General features: G+C 52.2%; 1 protein-coding gene across 1 annotated transcript in view; it reads left to right on the top strand.

Annotated features, from left to right (window-relative positions):
* LTBP2 (latent transforming growth factor beta binding protein 2) overlaps positions 1 to 21184 on the top strand; it is a 111294-nt gene that overhangs the window by 53446 nt on the left and 36664 nt on the right. Inside the window, exons 4-9 of the mRNA XM_052647314.1 lie at positions 513 to 703; positions 2810 to 2980; positions 3496 to 3702; positions 4489 to 4775; positions 5820 to 5922; positions 18362 to 18436. Coding sequence (XP_052503274.1) covers positions 513 to 703; positions 2810 to 2980; positions 3496 to 3702; positions 4489 to 4775; positions 5820 to 5922; positions 18362 to 18436 — 1034 coding nt within the window. The remainder of the gene's footprint in view (positions 1 to 512; positions 704 to 2809; positions 2981 to 3495; positions 3703 to 4488; positions 4776 to 5819; positions 5923 to 18361; positions 18437 to 21184) is intronic.

Genomic DNA, 21184 nt, shown 5'->3' with positions numbered 1-21184 from the left:
ATGCTACTTGGTCGGTGAGCTAGGATCCCACATGTCGCATGGTGCGGCCAAAATAAATAAATAAAATATAACAGTTTATGTGTCAAGGTACATCGCTCGTCACTCTTAAAAAAAGATGCAGCAAGGGACAGGCGCTGGACTCGGTTTTAGGGCGGGGGCTAGTCCATAAGATTCTCAAACTCTACAAATGTCAGAGCTACATGAGACCAGTCTAACACCTTCATTTAGCAGTCAAGGGCCTTGAGGCCCAGGGAGGCTAAGTGACTTGCCCAGAATACCCAGCCAAAGCCTGGCAGTCCCACACAAAGGTGGGCACTCCCACTAAACCAGCCAGCTGGCCTGGCCCCTTTCTCCCTGTCTCAGGGCACCTCCGTTTTCCTGGAGTTGGGAAGAAGGCAGCCAAGTAGAGAACACTCTCCCAGTGTGGAGGCAGGGGCTGGATGTCCTGAACTGGAAGGGCACAGGGATGCTGCCCCCGGGATGTCAACCTCATGCCTCACTTGTCTCCCCAGGACCCTGAGTGGGCTCAGCCAGACCCACTCCTCCCAGCAGCATGTGGGGCTGTCCCAGACCGCCCGACTTTATCCAGCCCCTGCAGCGAGTGGCCAGCTGACCTCCAATGCCTTGCCCATGGGGCCAGGTCCCGAGCGGAGGGACGGTGCCCCACAGGCAGCATATCTGGACCGCCCGTCATCCTCCTGGGGTAAGGATGCCCTGTCTCCGGTTCCTCACAGACCCTCCTTCTCTCCACCACTGCTTCCCCGCTTCACTCTCTCAGAAAGGCTGAGTTGTCACCCTGTCCCTCATTCTTTCAGCCTATGAACAGTTGTCGAGCACCTGCTTTGTGCCAGGCTCCAGGGGTCCCAAGCCAGCTGTTAGAGAGACTGTGCCCCCTTGAGACACTTAGACCTTGACTTGTCCTTTTCCACCCCATCTGTCACCTGTCTTGCCTTTGCGTCCTTCGTATCCAGCTGTGAACCTCACCTCCCCGGTCCCAGTCATTCCCCTTCATCCTTTCTGCAAAGCTCGAGCCTCCTGGACCAATCTGACCAGTTGCTTCCTTAGCACCTACAGCGGGACCTCTGCTTCCCAGAGGAGAGAACCGAGCGCCCCTGAGGATTCCACCTTCACACATTCTTGATCGTTGCTCAGCAATCCTTCCTGGGGTGCCTGGACACTTTGTCTCTCTCATTCCTCAGAGCAGCCTCTCCAAGAGGCCCGCACCTTCCCCAGCCCCATCCCACGGCATGCTTCTTACTCCCCAGAGTCCTCACTTTCCTGCCCCCATATGCCCCGCCCCCCCTCACCCCGCCATGCCATGCACGTCATTCCCTTGCCTAAACCCTTGCCTGAGCTAACTGCCTTTGTTTCCCATTTTTAAAGTTGAGGGGAAATTCACATAATGTAACATTAACCATTTTAAAGGGTACACCTCCATGGTTTTCAGAAATCCACAATTTTATGCAGCCACCACCACCACTGTCTAATTACAGAACATTGCCATAACTCCAGAAAGAAGCCCCATGCCCGTTAAGCAGTCACTCTCTTCCCCCTCACCCCCACCCCTCGCTGTCCTTAAAGATTTGCCAATCGTGAGCATTTCGTGTAAACGAGATCTTTTTGTGTGGCCTTTTGTGTCTGGCTCCATCACTTGGTATAGTGTTTTCAAGGTGGAAGCATGTTGTGGACAACAGGCATGAGTGATCTTTCTTGCCGTCTTGAAAAGGAAGCACCCCTCCTCTTGTCTAAGGCATGTGCCACTGTTTCTTGACTCCTCTGGACCCCTAGGCTGTCACTTGGCCTCCCCCCACCCTAGTTCTCCTCCCCCTTTGAACTGGACCACCCTCAGCCCTTCCCCTGCAGCATATACAGTTGCTCATAAATCTCCCATTCTTTCTCTCTCTCATAAACACACACGCACACAAGGTTATTTTCCTCTGCCTTCCTTTCTGTCTCTGCTTGCTTCACAGTCAAGTCTATACAGACCTTTCATAGTTCCCTTCTCAGCCCCTCTGCCTCCTGGCTTCCCTCCCTGGCCCCCAGGATGGAATGAATACCCTTGCTTTGTACATCCGCTGTCACCACTCATGTTGAATGAAGCGCCCTCCTCTTACTCTGCCACAGTGACCTCCCAACTGCTCATCCTGCCTCCCCAATCACCTGTTCCCCCCCGGTGGAAGGACATAACACCCCCACTCCCTTTTGACCTCTCCCTGAAAACTGTCAATGATTTCCCACCACCAGCTGGATAAAGTGCCCTATGCTCGTTCTGGCCCTTAGGGCCTCCAAAACCTGACTCTCATCGTTCTTTCAGGCATTCTCTTGGAAAACTGTCTACGCTGGCAAGTCTGAGCTACATTCTGTTCTCTGCACTGGGGTTCAGAGCCCAGCTGCCTCCCTTGCTAGCTGTGTGACATGGGATACAATCTATCCCTCAGTGAGCCTCAGTTTCCTTACCTGTCAGATGGGAATGCTAACTGGGATCTAGGAACATGGCCAATATTCAACCACCTTAACCTACAAAGATGGCAATTTTCAATGGTTCTACCTAAAATAAGACTCCAGAGGGTTGAGAGTCGTTGTGCATGAAGCCCGAACTCAGCTGCTGGCCCATCGGCATCCCTCAGGAGATGTTGGACCGTGAGCTGTTACCCTGCCCCCACTATGGGACCTTACATCCAGGAGGGACTTAGCAAATGCCCTTGGGATGGATTCAAGCCAGTTCCGTGTGGGCCTTGCTAGCCAGCCTCTGGAGGTCACAGCTGTGCCTCTCAGCCCTGCCCCCTGGACCCAAGCCCTCTCTCTGCAGGGCTGAATCTCACGGAGAAAATCAGGAAGATCAAGATCGTCTTCACTCCCACCATCTGCAAGCAGACCTGTGCCCGCGGGCGCTGTGCCAACAGCTGCGAGCGTGGCGACACCACCACCCTGTACAGCCAGAGCGGTCACGGCCATGACCCCAAGTCTGGATTCCGCATCTGTGAGTCCCTTCCCAGCTCAGAAGGCTCCTGGCTGGCCCTGGGGCAGGTGTGGGGGTTTGTGTGGAGGCAGTTGGTCAGAGGGACCGGCCTGCCTTGGCCTGGAGCCCAGCTCTTCTGCAGGAAGGAAGCCCGGAGCTCTCCTACTGTGGCTCCCGTGAGCTGTCTGGGATCACACAACGCTGAGTCCTCACCCAGCTCTGTCACGTGTGACTCGGCAGGTCACACAACCTCTCTGAGTCCCGATTTCCTCATAGAGAGGTGAAGCAGTAAATAGGGCCACTTCCCTCACCATCCTCCAGGTCACCTTGGGGCTGAGGAAAGGCAAGGGCTAGTTATTATCCATCCTCCTTCACTCCCAGGCCTCCTGGAAAGTCCCTGCATTTCCGAGGGGACCGGGTTCCGGAAGCCATCAGACTTGGGGGCCTGGTCACCCCCCTCCCCCAACCCTGCCAGCCCACATAGTAGGTGCTGCTGTATGCTTCCGCCGCCAGTCACCCTGAGGTTGGTGTTGTAGATTTTTGCCAGATCCCCTGCCTGAACGGGGGCCGCTGCATCGGCAGGGACGAGTGCTGGTGCCCCGCCAACTCCACCGGGAAGTTCTGCCACCTGCCCGCCCCCAGGCTGGACCAGGAGCCTCCAGAGAGGGGCCCCCTCCACAGGGCCCCGCTGGAGAGCCCCTTGAAGCAGTCCACCTTCACACTGCCTCTCTCCAACCAGCTGGGTGAGTGTGGGCCTGGGGAACCACGTGGGGTGGGTGCTGGCATCCTGACAGAGGAGATGGGAAACTGAGTCTCCAGCACTTCCTTCTCCTCCATCCTCAGGGCCCAGTTTCATTCCTTAAAATTTTCTCTGCCTTTCCTTCTGAGTTCATCAATTTATTTATTTGTATATTTTTTGCCCTTACCCTCTACTGGGTGCTACGAGTAAGACAATAGAGTCTAAGGGTAGGTCCTGACTTTAAGGAACTCATGGGTCCTGGACAGGAGAGGGAAGATGCCTCTAATATTAGGTGCCAAATAAAGGGCAAAAAATACAGAATTTTGTAGGAGATCAGGAGAGAGACCCGAGCCCTGAGTGTTCTGGGAAGGCTGCCTGGAGGAGGTGGACTTCAGTTAAGCCTTAAACAATGGGTTGGTTTTGGTTAAGCAGAGGGGAGTGGGAGGGCTTCCAGGGCAGAGGGACTGGTCTAAACAAAGGCATGGGGTGGGGACCACGCAGGGTTGGTTGGGCTGGAGCCCAAGGGCTGTGCAGGATCGTGGGAGGAGGTGGAATCAGGAAGGTACTTTGGAAGTTGGTAACAAAGGTGTTCATAGGAAGGTGTGGAATGAAGGAGTCTGTGCTTTGTCCTGTCCTCCCTGAGAAATTCTTCTGGGGTTTGGGTAGAGAGTGAAGAAACGGAGGAGAGATTTGGGGAGACACACAGGGGCCCACCTGGCCCAGGGCTGATGCCACTCCTTAGAGGGTGGGGCCCTGTGTCCCCACCTCTGACCCCAGCCCCTCTGCTCAGCCTCGGTGAACCCCTCCTTGGTGAAAGTGCACATCCGCCACCCGCCGGAGGCCTCGGTGCAGATCCACCAGGTGGCTCGGGTGCGAGGCGAGGCCGAGGAGGCCCCGGAGGAGAACAGCGTGGAAACCAGGCCCTCGCCCCGGCTCCCCGCCCGCCCCGGCCACGGCCGCTGGGACAGCAACCGCATCCCCGCCCGGTCCGGAGAAGCTCCCCGGCTACCTCCCCCAGTGGTGCCCAGGACTCCGGCCCTGCTGGGCCGATGCTACCTGAGCACTTTAAACGGACAGGTGAGATCGTGGCTCCAGCCCCAGCCCTGGGGGCTTTGAGACTGTGACTGCTTCCTCAGTGCCGCTCCTCCTTCTCTCTCCTCCTCGTTCTTAGAGAATGTGGGAGTCTGCAGGGTCTCCCATTTCCCAGATGGGAAAACTCAGAGCATAAAATTGCCATGAATGTCGAGAGGTTGGGCAAGCCAACCCGGGCTCCACTGGGTACATGTCAGTGCCAGGCAGATAGAAGAGGACCCAAGAGAGGCCCCCTCTGCAGGGGCATCGGCGTCCTCGAGTCCCAGCAAATCCTGAGCTCTGCTGGAGCTGAGTATAGGACCCCCGGCGCGTGGATAGAGGGGCTGTTAGATCTGGCAAGGAGTTTGGAGAGTTGAGTAACAGAGATGTAAAATCAGCAAATGCAGGTTAAATCCCAAAGCCTTGGGCATGTGAAGATAAAAGACGATCCATTCCCTTTTTCACTGATGGGATCCGCAGTCAGTGATGGGAAATCAAGTGAGCTTTTCTGAGTCCAGGCCCTTTATCTTTATAGGGGCTAAGCCAGACTCAGGATGGTTTTCCCTAGGGTTGCAGTTTGGCATTTCTGGAAACCCCTCCCAAGGTTAGGGAGCTGGAACAGGTGGGAAGTAGCTCAAGGATAGGATCCTGGGTCCCCGGAGCCTCTCAACTGCAATGTTGCTGAGCATGGGCCCTGCTTGAGGGAGGTGGTCCTGGCATTCTCTGGAGTTTGATGGAGGAAAGCCCATCCTTCGGGACCCCTGTGTCTTTGGACTCGGGGCATGGATGGGGGGCAGTTTGCAGACCTCACAGAGAAGACCTTGTCTGGGTGTGTCACTTCCACCCCGTCCCCTAAGCTTAGTGTCTGGCAGGGTGGACCTCGGGTTTCTCCACTTCCTTCTGGGACAACGCCTCCCCTCCCCTCCCTTGGGTGGGGGCATTCTCCGGCAGTATGTGAGGGGTGAACTCATGACTCAGCCTCTCCTGGGACATCTCTGTGCAGGAGAGGGAAGCAGGTGACGAGTGCCCATGGTCCTTTTTTTTCTCCAGTGTGCCAATCCCCTGCCGGAGCTGACAGCCCAAGAGGACTGCTGCGGCAGCGTGGGGGCTTTCTGGGGGGTGACCTCCTGTGCCCCATGTCCATCCAGACCAGGTGAGTGCTGGGTGCCAGGCTCCAGGGTTGTGAGCAAGGCTCTCTGGCCTCTGCAGCAGACACCCCACACACACACACCCCACCCTGCATCTCCCACCAGGGTCTCGGAGGCCAGGAAGGTAGAAAAGGCTGGTAAACTGGGCAGGCTCTCCAGGTCTGCTTCCGACTGGTGGCAGAAGCTCCTGACAGCTCAGACCCGCAGCGTGGCCTGCCTGCTCCATCTGATGGCCTTCACCAGTTGTTCTCGCTCAGATTTTAGGAATCCCATCCCAAGCTGGGCCCCCTGGTATACTCCTCAACCCCTTCCACATACCCTCTGCCCAGGTCCCAGAGGCCCCAAGGTTTTTGATTTAGTTACTCAATGTTTCCTTCATTCTCTCCTCCTCACCCCCTGCTTCCTACCTCCCAGTCTTTGAATCTGGGTTGGGCACCTGCCCCAGAATAGCCTGGCCCTTGGGGTATGTGAAACTCCGCTTCTGGCCTTCTTTCCAATGATGGAAAAGCCTAACGTATTCATTCATTCATTCAGTCAGTCAGTCAGCAAATACTCATCACGTGCCTCGTGTACTCTGAGCCCTGAGAATTCAGGAATGCTGCTCTCACAGGCATTGCTCTTAAAGTTGGGAGGTGGGTGGCAAGGCTCCTGTGCCTGAGTATGGCCCCTGCCACTCAGCCTGTCTTCCCTTCCCCGCCTCATGCAGGTCTCCCTCCTAGGTCTGGGCCCAGGCCTGGCAGGTATTTCTTTGCCTGTCAGCAGTCAACTCCGTGAGTCAGCTTTGTCGGGGGCCTGGCCCAGAGCCCGAAGGTGGGAGCGGCAGGACTGTTCCTTACTTCAGACTCGCCTGTGGAGCAGTGATCATATTTTCCAGGCTGAAAAAAATGCGGACAGTTTGACAGTGTGATAGACTCTTTGGTGAAACAGCACAGGATAGTAATTAGCTTCCAGGCCTGAGTGTCCAGCACATGATGGGTACCAGTCCCAGCTCTCACCTGCTGAGCTCTTTCTGCCTCGTCTTCGATCTGTGGAGTGGAGACAGGAACAGTGCCAGCCTCGTGGGGCCTCTGTCAAGAGTCAGGGAGAGGGTGCCTGTACCTACCATTAGGGCATTTCATGGTAGCTGTTATAATTACCCTTAGAAAGTGTCCCTCAAAAAGGGTAAAGGGACTGGCCCCAGCGCCTGGAGGGGAAGTGTATGGAACTGCTCAGCATCTCCCCCTGCAGGCCAGAGATGTTTTCACCACATTTCTTCCTCCAGGTCAGACCCACCCTTGAGACATCCTCATACCACACTCCATTCACCCAACACTGATGAAGTACCCATAGTGTGCAGCCCTGACCAAACAGTGAAGAACAGATAGAAACAGTGCCGCCCCTCTCAAGCATACAGTCTGGTGGTGGAGGGGGGTTGCAGACAGTAGAGCTGGGGCCACAGATAGCTCCTGTAGCACCTTTGTATAAATGAGTGAAAGGTGCCCCTTCCATGTGTTCAAAATAGTCTTTATAATTAGACAAATGCAGGATGCCATTGATTCTGTCAGATGTCATCCTTTTGTGCAGTGTGCAGCCTGCATATCCGTACACTGTGGGCTAGGAGGTCCTTCCTCAAACTGATGGATCAGGGAAGGCCTTTGTAGGAGGTGACATCCAGGATGAGATCTAAAGAATTATTAGAGTAAGCCAAAGAGGTGGGGAAGTGCCTAATAACCCAAGAAAATTGCATAGACCGGCGAGATCAAGCGCGTGAGAACATTTCCTGGAGCAGAACACCCCCAAGGCTGAGGCCTCACCCCCTCCCTGTACCAGGTAGTGCCTCCGAACACCACCTCCCTGACTGTGTTCAGCACATCTCAGCAAGCTGGGCACCAGGGTGCAGACCCTGGAATGTTAAGCATTCCCCATACTGAGCAAGAAATTACAAAGACAGAGCAATGTCAACATTTAAAATGTGGTAAAGTGCAGTTGGGCATAGTGGAGAGAAGGGGCAGGACGCTGGGGAACCTTGTTTGCATTGACAGGGTGCCAGACAGCTCCACGCCCGAGCCTGGGGAGCCGGGGTGAGGAGTGTTTCTTTAAGTAGGTAAGACAGGCAAACTACTGTGCAAGACTCAGGAAAAAGAAGGTGAGCACCTGGGGTGGATTTGGGAATGGTTGGCAAGACTCCTGTGTTCTAGAACGTTGTCAGCCCTGGTGGCTTTGCCCCTCTGAACCTCGACTTCTCTTCTGATAAAAACACTACTGCACCCCTCAGGGAAGGGTTTTGTTGCTCCCAACAAGGTAGTCTAATAGAATCAGGGATGAGGGAAGTAATAAAACCAGAAGCTGGGGTGGAGGAGGAGTCACGTGTGACTTCATAGCTTTCCCTAAATCACCTTTGACTCCTGAGGTTGTACAGGATGGTTGAAGAAGGTCCCTGCAGAATGCTGCTATTTGTGACATGGGAAAGGACTGCCTTGATGTCTCAGTTACATGGCTCAGACAAATCTCTTTTCTTCCAAAAAAAAAATTCCTCAATGCCTTCTTTCTCAAGGAAATAGCTCAAGGAGTCAATCGAGGCCAGCCTCTGGTCCCCCCACCCTTTCTCCCTTCACTCCGAGTGGCAGATGCAGCCGACCTGCCAGGACCTGGCCTGAGCTACATCTTCCTGACCCCTGGGCAGTTATCAAACGTCCCGGCTCAAAAGCTGCGGCCATCCCCACACCAGGGTCTGGAGAGCACACACCCCTCAAAAACCACTTTGACTGAGGCCACATTTTTGAGTTTTTACCCGAGAAAGACAGACATCTGGGTTGACTGGAAAGTTGGCCGCTGTCCCATCTGGCTTGGCACTGGCCCTGTCAACTCCGAGGCCCCTTTGCTGCAGCAGGCGGGGCTGGCACACGGCATGCAGCCCGCAGTGGTGGGCCCCAGCTGTTTGCTACAAGACCATCTCTCCATCTGCCTGGCATGGGATGAGTTCACCTCGGAACCCAAGCCCCTCCCTGTATCTCCAGGCAGAGTGGATTCTCTTGCTCTGCCCCTTCAAGGAATTCTACGACTTTCCCTCTGAAAAAACAATTATAGCTGCCAGTTAATGAATTTTTACACTATGCTGTGCTTTCACGTGCATTATCTCACTTCACTGTCACGACCACCTGCAAGCTAAGGATCTTTATCCCCATTTGTTGGGGGAGAAAAATGTAGCTCAGAGAGGGCTAAAGAGCTTGTCCAGGGTCACACAACTAGGACCAAGGAGCTATATTTCAAATCACACTGTGTCTAATGCTTAACTAATCAGGATCTCCGTAATCGGTTGAGGGGGGTGGGGGGACTAGTGAAATTCGCTCAGTCATGTCTGACTCTTTGCGACTCCATGGACCATACAGTCCATGAAATTCTCCAGGCCAGAATACTGGAGTGGGTAGCCTTTCCTTTCTCCAGGGGATCTTCCTAACCCAGGGATTGAACCCAGGTCTCCCTTAGTGCAGGCGGATTCTTTATCAGCCAAGTCACCAGGGAAGCCCAAGAATACTGTAATGGGTAGCCTATCCCTTATCCAGCAGATCTTCCCAACCCAGGAATAGAACTGGGGTCTCCTGCATTGCAGGCAAATTCTTTACCAACTGTGCTATCAGGGATCCCCTGGGACTGCCTGATCCGTAATCAGCAAGGGGTGGGGTGGGGGTATTGGGACTGCCTAAAGACAACACCAGTCAGGATACTAGACCAGGATTTCAGTCAAGAGGGTGCATCCCAGGACTGTATTCCAGGTGTACATGAAAGCCAGCATCTGGCCAGAAGACTGGATTGATCAGACAGGCAAGGCACCAGCCTGGAGCACTGGTCTGAGTTAAGGGAGATGTGTTGAAAAAACAAGGGTTGGGGGAGGAGCAGGTAGGCTTGTTCTGTGTGGTTTGGTGAGGGGGAGAAAGCAGATGTATGGAAGTTTCTATCAGGCAGAGCTCAATTGGAAGCTGAGCAGTAGGGACAACTTATTAAAAACTGCAGCTATCTAGCTTTATAGTGGTATGTTTCCAGAAGTCCTCAGCCCCCCACCACGAAGAGCGTGCCTACCAAGAACTAGCGAGTGGAAGGAGTGGGAGAAGGAACTTGATTTTCGAGGGGATGGAGGTTTATGTAGATGTCTGGAAATTGATTTGAAACTCTCAGTAGAAGGAAAGCCTTGGTTTGGGTTGGTTTTGCCATGGTCCTTGCCCACAAGGGGTGTTCCAGCAGTTGGTCTGTGATGTCAGCCCCTGAGGAGAATGCGCGTGTGAAGGTGATATTTGAGGGGGCTAGGGCAGAGAATCCTAGTGTGAGTCACGGCAGCATCGCCCTGTCATGTCCTCCGTGTGTGTGTGTGTGTGTATGTGTGTGTTAGTCGCCCAGTCGTGTCCAATTCTTTGTCCCTCCAGGCTTCTCTGTCCCTAGAATTCTCCGGGCAAGAATACTGAAGTGTGTATCCATTCCCTTCTCCAGGGAATCTTCCTGACTTAGGGATCGAACCTGGGTCTCCTGCACTGCAGGCGGATTCTTTACCATATGAGCCACCAGGGAAGCCCCACATCCTCCTTCAGTTCAGTCGCTCACTCGTGTCCGACTCTTTGCGACCCCATGAATCGCAGCACGCCAGGCCTCCCTGTCCATCACCAACTCCCGGAGTTCACTCAGACTCACGTCCATCGAGTCAGTGATGCCATCCAGCCATCTCATCCTCTGTCGTCCCCTTTTCTTCCTGGCCCCAATCCCTCCCAGCATCAGTCTTTTCCAATGAGTCAACTCTTCGCATGAGGTGGCCAAAGTACTGGAGTTTCAGCTTTACCATCATTCCTTCCAAAGAACACCCAGGGCTGATCTCCTTCAGAATGGACTGGTTGGATCTCCTTGCAGTCCAAGGGACTCTCAAGAGTCTTCTCCAACACCACAATTCAAAAGCATCAATTCTTCAGCACTCAGCTTTCTTCACAGTCTGACTCTCACATCCATACATGACCACAGGAAAAACCATAGCCTTGACTAGACAGACCTTTGTTGGCAAAGTAGTGTCTCTGCTTTTCAAGATGCTGTCTAGGTTGGTCATAACCTCCTTCTTAGATGCTCTTAATTCAGAAGGTGTGATTTGAGCCGGGCACCATGCTTGTTCTCATTTCGTTGCATGCTAACCACACCTCTAGGTGGTGTTCCTATCTTCATTTTATAGATGAAACTGGCCCTGAAGCTCCAGGTCTATGTGACCCCAGCCCCTAGTTCTAATTGCTCTGTAATCTGCTTCCCCTGCCTCTTGGCTTGGGCATTCACTGAACTAGAGGACCTGGGCCGGGGGAAGAGCTGTGCCGGGGTGTGGCTCCTGTTTCCTGCAACTCTGGGTCAGAAGCCCAGTCTCCTGCCCTAAAGAAATGAGATTTTCCGAATTGCAGTTTGTTGGGCTGAAAAAAAGTCATGACTCTTTGGCTCAGGGTTGTTCTGAGAGCTTCCAAGGGACTCAGCCTCCTGGGAAATGTGCCTCAGCTCATGTTCACACCCTTCCTACCCCCGCCATGGTGTCACTGACACGTGGCATCTCTGGCCTGGAGAGCCCCAGGGAGCGGTGGGGTCGGGGTGGCTGGTGTGGTACCCATTTGAGCCAGGTGTCTGACCAGACCCCTCCCTACCTCATGGTTCGTAGTGGCTGAGACACCCATTTTGACCTCAAGTCCACCCTGAAGAAGCAGTCAGAGCCCATCTTTGGGTGGGATTTCTGAATCACTGGTAGCAGCGAGGGTGAACCATCAGGACTTCACCACCAGAATAATGGACATTATGATAATAATCAATATGTGACAAGCCTCATGCTCAGACATTTTCTTGCTTTAGTGTTCACAATAATGCCCCGAGAAAAGAATGGTCATCTTCATTTTACTGATAAGAAACCCAAGGCTCAGAGAGTTACTTGCCCAAGTCTCTCCAGCCAGTAAGGAGCAGCCAGCCAGCTTGTTGTCCTTAAAACTGTGTTGCTGGAAGGGAGGGAGGGAGGGCAGGAGGGAGGGGAGAGGTCTAGGGGAGCATCTCCAGGGACTGTGCCAGGCCCTGAGCTAGCTTTAGTCTGATGTTGATCGTTTCAGTAAAGTTAATTCTCATAACAACTCATAAACTGAGTTTCTATTCCCACTTCTACATGGGAAAAAAATTAAGGCCTTGAGGGAGGTTAAGAAGTGTGCCCCAAGTCACACAGCTAATCAGAGTGGAGCCAGGAATTAGATGTGAGCCTGCCTGCCCCAGCACCAACACCCTTTCCGCTGCCCCCAGGGGAGTCGAAGTTTTCTTTTCAGCTTACCCGCCAGAGTTTGCAAATCAGGACTGAAGCTTCAGCCTGTACATGTGCCCGTGCGTATCGAGCTTAGCCTCATCCAGTGAGTGTGTGTGTGTGTGTGTGTGTGTGTGTGTGTTCTCTGGACCTCCACATCTCCCTGCTACAACCATCTGTCATCACAGACTGAGATCAGCGTGGCTTATAAACAGCCCTGTAGCCAGACATATGTCTCCCCCCATCTGCTCCCCAAGCTCTGTCAACAGAGTCGGGGCCAAAACTGTCTCCAGCAATTAGTTTGCCCTTGTTGAGGCCTCCTTGGCGATTCCAGCAGCTGAGGGTAAGACTCAGCAGGGCAGGGGCAGGCTTCAGCCAGTGGCCCTTCTGCTTCCTTCTGAGAGCAACGGAGGGTTGGCAGTGAGTGGACAGGGCCTGAGGCCAAGGCCAGAAGACCTGAGCTCCAGGCCCACGTGGCCCAGGTTTCCTGACCAGGAAAGTCACACATCTGCCCGACTTGCTTCCCAGGCATCTGGGGATGTTCAGACTCCTTGGAGTCCAGGTTGAGTCCAGCTGACCCCTCAGCAGCTGCTTTTGCTTCTCAGGTCAAGGTCCTGACTGCAAGGCCACTCTGCAAGAGCCTCTTTGAAACACCCATGGGAATCTCAGCCCAGCACTCTGTCTTTCCAGATCCACAAGTCCTCTGCTCTCTGACCCTGGTTTTATCTTGATCTGGCTGAGGGGCCATGGGAGGAGCAGAGGATCTTCACTGTGTCCTTTATCAATTCTATATGATTCTCCCGTTGTACACATTGTGGAGCATTTGCCAAGGATCTGATTAATTCCCCAGCATCTGATGAATTCCTCTGACCTCTTTCAGGATGACTCCGCCTTTTTTTTCTCATTCACTCTCTTGATCCCTTGTTCTTAAAGAGGAGGAGGTCCCAGGAAGAGTGATACGTCTCCTTCTGGGCAGGTATCACCCGATGGCCTCTGGACCCTAGTATTCTTGTCCTAGACTACTCCTAAGGCTTGTCATGAATTCATGAATTCATTCATTCATTTGTAGTTAGTAGAGGGATGGTTCAGAATTTGTCTTCTGGAGGCAGATTCATAATCCCAGTTCCATTCACCACCTGGGTGACCTTGGGCATGTGTCTTAACCTCTTTATGCCCCAGTTTGCTCATCTGGGAGTTGGGGATAAGATTAGTATCTCCAAGGGCTGTTATGAGGATTAAATAAGTTATTACCTGTAAAGTCTTTATAAAAGGGCCTAGCCCATAGTACAAGATATTTTGCTGTGCTGTGTCAGTCACGTCTGACTCTTTGCAACCCCATGGACTGTAGTCCACCAGGCCCTTCTGTCCATGGGGATTCTCCAGGTAAGAATCCTGGAGTGGGTTGCCATGCCCTCCTCCAGGGGATCGTCCCAACTCAAGGGTCAAACCCAGGTCTCCCGCATAGCAGGCGGTTTCTTTACCAACTGAGCCACCAGGGAAGCCCAAGATTACTAGAGTGGGCAGCCTATCCCTTCTCCACGGGATCTTCCCGACCCAGGAATTGAACCAGGGTATCCTGCATTGGAGGCAGATTCTTTACCAGCTGAGCTACCAGGGAAGCCCACGAGCCTTTTTAATGCTTGCTATTATATTATTCATTCCATTTTGATTGAGTGCCTGTATTGTTCCATGTGCTGGGCATGTTTCCAGAGACATAGCAATGACAGAGAAGGTAAGGTTCCTGTCCTTACAGAGCTTACACTTTGTCAGGGGAGCTTGACAAAGAGCTTACAGTTATCAGGGGAGATGGACAAGCAAACAGGCAGCGACAGCACATTTAATCACTATGATGAGGGAAGGCCCGTGTGCATTGGGAGCACTTGAGAGATGTGCCTGGTGATATCCGCCTTACCTCATCAATGCCAAAATCTCACCCAGAGCCGTGGATGGGTGCTGCATTCTCATCCCAAGCCAAGGTCTCTCCCTTCCACATGGTCGTCTGAACTTTGATTTTCTTTCCCTCAAAGAAATATAAGTAGATTCTTCTGGATCGGATGCTGCACTTGTCCTTACAGAAGCTGGGAAGCAGCCCCTTATAGATGACATGGCTTCTGTGAGGTGTGAGGAGAGGCGCTGAGGTTCCTGCTAAAGTGGGCATTTCACCAGGAACACTGGCTTCGGCATTTCACTATAGAGGCCTGCCCCCGCCAAGGGTTGTCCAGTCAACGGTTTCTCTTCAGGCCAGTGAGAGGGCAGAGTCCTCTCGGGAGGAAAGCGCTTTACAGGAAAAGCATGTGTTTCCAGACTCACGAAAGAGCCCAGCTGCTCTCAGTTCACAAGTTCCGCGCGTTCACAGAGTTTCCTGAGGGTGCCACGGCTGGGTCCACCCTTCCTCTGAGCCTAGCTCTCTGCCACCCCTCTCCTGTTTGTTAAAGTTTGTGACAAATATGTATACATATGTATATATGTATTACAACTTCAATTTACAATCCTTTGTTAAAGTTCTGCCTAATTTCTCCCTGCGGGCACCAGCTTACTGCCCTGGCCTCCTGGCTTCCCAGCTTCCTCCTCTCGGGGTGGTGGAAGCACCCTTCACAGCCAGCCAGAAGCTTGGTTGCAACCCTGACTCAGCCCCCTCTGAGCTTCACCGTCCTTCCTAATCTGTTAACTGGGGATAATGACCCCTGCCTCGCGGGGTTATTGTGAGAGACGGGACCATATGCGCCGAAGGGCTCCAGCCTCCGACGCGCCGTCCAGATGTTCCCGGCCCCCTGGCATCCGCCTCGCGCCATTCCTTCCCACCTTCTGCTCCTCATAAATCAGCTTGCTTTTTGAGTTTCCCCAAACAGCTTCCCCTCGTGCTTTCCCTCCTCCCTGTCCTCAGTTCTTGCCACCAGGCGCCAGGCCAGACGCTCACATTTCCCAGCCTCACCCCCATCCATCTTCTCAACGTCGGCAGCGTTTCCAGATCCCTTGCTTATCTCTGCACTGCGGCCTTTTAGGCTGTTTCCCCCCATGTGGATGACGACATGCAAAGCCTGGGGAAGACCGTTTGTGGCAAATATGTATACATATGTGTGTGTGTGTATATATATACAACTTCAACTTACAACCCTTTAACCTTAAAAAAAAAAAGAAAGAAAATGAAGTTTTACTCATTTATGGCTTCACTTGATCTCTATGTCAGGCAGTTCCAAGCATCCTCAGGCAAGAGTGGGCCTTCCAGGGAAACACAGCGCCTCCTCATGTTTGTCTTTGGTATCACAACACGGATCGCACGGCAGTGTACCGCTTGTGGGTTTTTTCAGTTAGGTGGTCGGCTGTTCGGAGAAGGCAATGGCACCCCACTCCAGTACTCTTGCCTGGAAAATCCCATGGACGGAGGAGCCTGGTGGGCTGCAGTCCATGGGGTCACTAAGAGTCGGGCACGACTGAGTGACTTCACTTTCGCTTTTCACTTTCATGCATTGGAGAAGGAAATGGCAACCCACTCCAGTACTCTTGCCTGGAGAATCCCAGGGATGGGGGAGCCTGGTGGGCTGCCGTCTATGGGGTCACACAGAGTCGGACACGACTGAAGCGACTTAGTTAACTAAAGCAACCCTCACCAAATGGAGAAGTGACTCTAAAACACTCTTGCAAAGAAACAGGATTTAAGGTAATACGAATAATTGCAATCATTTAAAAATGCAAGGCTGACGATTCTCCTCTGACAGGTCATTAGCCATATTCCAAGGTAAAAGTAACAACGGCCTCTCACATGGGACCCAAAATGGACCCCAGGACTCAGATGGTCAAGAAGGCTATACGAAAATACAGCTTATATCTAGCATCATTAATATCAAACCCTACCTTCAGTGTTTAATGTGCCCAGAGATAACAGCTAATGATGGACTAAAATCTATCTTGATTAGAAAAACATTTTAAAATACCAGGGGACTTCTCTGGAAGTCCAGTGGTTGCGACTTTGAGCTCTCAGTGCAGGGGCATGGGTTTGATCCCTGGTCAGGAAACTAAGATCCCACATACCAAAAACAAAAACAAAAGGAATACCGAGAGAGTGCACACTTTGCTGTACAATTGGATGAAGGTATCCTGGACTGCAAGGAGGTCCAACCAGTCCATCCTAAAGGAGATCAGTCCTGGGTGTTTGTTGGAAGGACTGATGCTGAAGCTGAAACTCCAATACTTTGGCCACCTCATGCGAAGAGTTGACTCATTGGAAAAGACCCTGATGCTGGGAGGGAATGGGGGCAGGAGGAGAAGAGGATGACAGAGGATGAGATGGCTGGATGGCATCACCGACTCGAAGGACATGAGTTTGAATGAACTCTGGGAGTTGGTGATGGACAGGGAGGCCTGGCGTGCTCTGATTCATGGGGTCACAAAGAGTCGGACACGACTGAGAGACTGAACTGAATAGGTATTCCTAATGCCTCTCTTGGTACTTGCAAGAATCTATTTCAACAATAAATATATGAAGAACTATCTATTGTGTAAGCCACTAAAGGCTGAATCTATATGGAAGATAGAGGACCTATATTCTCAACAGTATATGACTTCTTGAATAAAGATAACATTTACCCAATAACTCTATAAGCTCAGTTGATGTTAGGACCAGCAAGGTAATGGAGCTGAAGAAGGCTATTTGTAATGTCCCCTCACTACAACCTTCATAGGCAAGCTATTGCCACAAAGGAGTCAGAGCTAGGAGAAGATACGTTGACAAAGGAAATCATCACACTGTTCACTTTATAAAACAAGACATTAAAAGTATGATGTTATCTTTACAGAACTTCATGTTGCAATAGTATCTGTAGAATCCCTGTACCCTTCAGAATTAGTGGCTATGACTTGACAAGGAAATTATCGAACTGAAACACGAGTTCTTCTTTGTTTTTTTTTTTTTTTAACAAAAAGATAGATGCTCCACATTTGTTGCCTTTACCTTTGGTGACAGGTAGCTGTCAGCAGTATACCATCTGCTAGTGCTTTTGAAGAAAAAAAATTTTAAATTAAAACATCTTCAAAGCACTTCTTTGGAGGTTGACATGTAAATCTGTCCCTCCAAGGCAGTGGAGATGTTTTCTCTGTTTCTATTAGATGTCTTTTTTTTTTTTTTTTTTAACGCACACTTCTTTTCTCTCTCTCTTTAAAGTAAAGGGGAATGTGGTGAAATCAATATAGGCGTTATCAGCACCAAAGTACTGAGAGTTATTGCCTGGTTGGTCCATCTGGACTCAGACTGCTGCCCAGTTTTGTTCACTATAATCTTCAAGCAGGGATGCTTTCCTAGCAAGTCGTGATGGGAGAGAGCCTTTTGAAAATGGATGTTGGAAACAATCCCATCATCATGTGATTTGTTGCCATAAATCTGCTCATTTGCATCCCTGAAAAACTTGAGAATGGGTCTTCTAACTTTTTTGAATTTGTCAGTGTAACTTACTGACCTTAGGGAACATGAAACTCTACTAACCAAATGTCAACATGGTTGAGATTGCATCACACAGTTGGTGAGTGTGAATGAATGAATATCATGGTTTTATAAGCGCAACCAACAGTGAACGTCTTCCATCTCTATCTGAGATTCCTTGTCTCAGGTAATGCTGTGAATGGCAGCATTAAAATTAAACATCAAAAGAAACCGAACTTAGAACCCAGCTGTGAACTGTCATATCCAGATGTTTAAACACTAACAAAATAACTATAGTTGTGTAAGATGCAGCCATTGGGAGAAAGTGGGTGATGGGTGCACGGGACCTCTGTACTATCTTTTGCAACTTCCTGCAACTCTATAATTACTTCACAAACAGAAAGTAAAAACTGAATAAAACTTGTTCAATCACATGTTTTACAACATTGATATCATATAATATAAACTGTATCTAATATTATAACTATATACAAGATATGTAGTCACTTAGTATCATTTTTAGTCATAGCAAGGTGCGCTGAGAGTAGCCTGGTGAGAGCCAGGGAAAGGATTTTGGCCAGGAGGCACAGCTGCCCAGGATGATGGCTTAGGGCAGGGGCTGGGGCCAGGGCGGGGGGGGTGGTGGTCTGGGGCCTCATAGCTGCAGGGTGGGCTGGACATCCAGACTGTGCCCCACTTCCCAGCATGGGTGAAAGAGGAGCCCAAGGGCCCTCCACTGAGACCTGTCTTTATCTTCACTCCTTAGCCTCCCCAGTGATTGAAAATGGCCAGCTGGAGTGTCCCCAGGGGTACAAGAGACTGAACCTCACTCACTGCGAAGGTAAGGATGACCAGGCCCAGGGCTGGGCTTGGGGAGCCGAGATGACAGAGGTATGATAACGCAGAGAGACTCTCCCCCGTGATAGACATAGTGGCTGCCGCTGTCTGAGTGGTCTTTGCTGGGCCAGTAAGCCCCAGCTTGGGGCGGGGAGGGGGGGGGAGGGGTGGCTGCCAGCTCCAGGGCCTAAGGAAGTCAGAGGGTAGTGATGGTGCAAGCTGAGCAAGGGCCTGGGAGCCAAACTGTCCCCTCCGCTCCTTCTCCCCTGCCCCCCACCCAGATTTAGGGCTGTGTGGTGCGGCAACTCAGGGTGCTATCCCCACATATCCATTCCCCTCCTGAGCTGCTCTCCCTGGAACAGGAGGACTTCAGACTCCAGGGTGGGAGATCAAGTCAGTCTGCAAAGATGGGATCTCTGTGGACTTTTCCCAGCAAAGCCCCTCAGCTTCTCAGGCCTCCTTCCTGGAGTGGAGCAGGCACAGGCAGAGGTGGGGCCCGGGGGAAGGAGACCCTGAAGCACAGTCCCCAGGCCTGGCTGACCTGGCTGGCAGGCTCTGTGAAACCAGCTGAGGCCTGGATGCTCTGCATTAGAGACCCCTCCAGAGGGACAAGGCCCAGGGGCGCCTCAGGACCAAAGAATGGGAAGAGGGGCGCTCAGTCATGGCTCTGAGCAGGGAGCCCTTGTTGGCAGTGGGCCTGGCAAGAGGTATGATGTGAGCTGGGCCTGCCAGCCCCTGGGCGGCTCCTGGGGTTGAGACAGATGCCCTTTGGGGAACTGGACAAATTGCTGTCTGTATGGTTTGTTTTGGGTGAAGCCAGATTAGAGGCAGGAGATTGACTCAGATGGCCTCCTAAGTCCCCTCCCCTGGAGGCTTCTTCAGGTGAGAGGAGTCTGGGCTATCTCTGCCTGTGGGGATTTCCAGCCCATGGATAAGAACTGGTGCCTGGACCAGGCAAAAGGAGAGGCCTCTGATCTAGCCCAGCCTGGGGGATCTGCCTCCCTCAGGGGCAATGAAGCAAGGACCTCATGGCGAGTGGGTGTGCAGAGAAGTTAGTATTTTTGCCCTTAGAGAATGCAGTGGGGCTGCTCATATCTAAACCATCCCCAGTGGCCTCTCTGCCTGGCAGGTCTCCCGGTCTGCAGGATTAAAGTGATTCCCAGGATCTCAGATGGGCTGTCTACCTTTCTTCCACTGAGCTGCCGAGGGGCCCTCCCCAGGAGACCCTGCCCCTGAAACCTCCTCCTATCCAAGTCTGTGGCTGCAATCTCCCTGTCTGGGATGGGACCCCTCATCTCTGCCCCTGTAGGAACTGCCGCTATTATCTCCATCCTTGTTGCCTACTTCCGCAGGCAGTAGAGGGTATTGCTATAAGCTACATGCGTTGCAATAGGTGTTAGTTCACAGTGATGGACGAGACACAGCCGCTGTCCCAGGTGAAGGCAGATGCCTTAACAACTTCACACAATGAGAGAAGTGCTCTCGAGAGGAGGAGGCACTGGGTGCTTTGGCATCCTTTCCAGACTGGAAGATCAGGGAAGCTCCAGGTGATACCGGGCTTCCCTGATAGCTCAGTTGGTAAAGAATCTGCCTGCAGTGCAGGAGACACCGGTTTGATTCCTAGGTCAGGAAGATCCTCTGGAGAAAGGATAGGCTACCCACTCCAGTATTCTTGGGCTTCCCTCATGGCTTAGCTGGCAAAGAAACTGCCTGCAATGTGGTGATATCTGAGTAGACTTTAAAAACAAGTGTGCTCTGCTGTATGCTAAGTCACTTCAGTCGTCTCTGACTCTTTGCAACCCTGTGAACAATAGCTCGCCAGGTTTCTCTGTCCATGGGATTCTCCAGGCAAGAATACTGGAGTGGATTGCCATTTCCTCCTTCAATGGATCTGCCTGACCCAGGGATTGAACCTGCGTCTCTTGGGTCTCCTGCATTGGCAGGCAGATTCTTCACTACTAGCGTCACCTGGGAAGTACAGGGTTGGCCAACTAAAAAGGGACACGAGGATTCCAGGCTGAGGGACCAGCATGAGCCAAGAAGCAGTTTGGGCTGGCTGGAGTACCGCCAGTGTATCCACAGGGGATTACACAGGCATCCCAGGGTCTTATCAGAGCCACCGGTTCAGCCACAGGCTTTTGGAAAATGGAGAGCCTTGGATACCAGGTGAGAGTTTAGAGACTCCCTCTAGGAGGTGATGGGGAGCCCAGAAGCTTCTCAAGCAGACGGCAGGCAACTCAGATTTGTGTTTAGATGTCACTCTGTCCACAGTCTGGAGGCAAACGCAGTCTGGAGAATCAGTTCCCTTCTCATCTCTCCCTCCCCCAAAAGAACATCCAGCGAGGAGTAGCTCCCTTTGGTGCCCAAGCTGGGTCATCTTTCAGCATCCTTATTCCTGTGCCCAGTGCCTACTCCCCCAAAAGCCTGTGGGCAAGCAGGTGGCTCTGGGCTGCCAAGTGTTACCTGCAGGTCCTGGAGCTGGGTGCCCATCATAGATCTTCCAGGTCCACCATCATCAACAAAGGTGCCATCACCAGGAGGGCTTCTGACATTTTGGAGTGTGAGGGTTGGGATTTCCCCTGCCCTTCTCCCACTGCCTGCCTCCAGCCTCTCACCTCTTCTTCCTTGCTGAGGTCCCCCATCCTGCAGCTTCTCACTATGGACACAACCCTTGGATCTTGGGTCCAGCAGAGATGCTTCGGGGTCTATCCAGGAAGACTGAATAGGAGGCACTGGGTACCATTCTCTACCC

Source organism: Budorcas taxicolor, chromosome 10, assembly GCF_023091745.1.
Source record: "Budorcas taxicolor isolate Tak-1 chromosome 10, Takin1.1, whole genome shotgun sequence".
In the NCBI taxonomy this organism is placed as follows: Eukaryota; Metazoa; Chordata; class Mammalia; order Artiodactyla; family Bovidae; genus Budorcas; species Budorcas taxicolor.
This window is presented reverse-complemented; position numbering and strand designations above follow the sequence as displayed.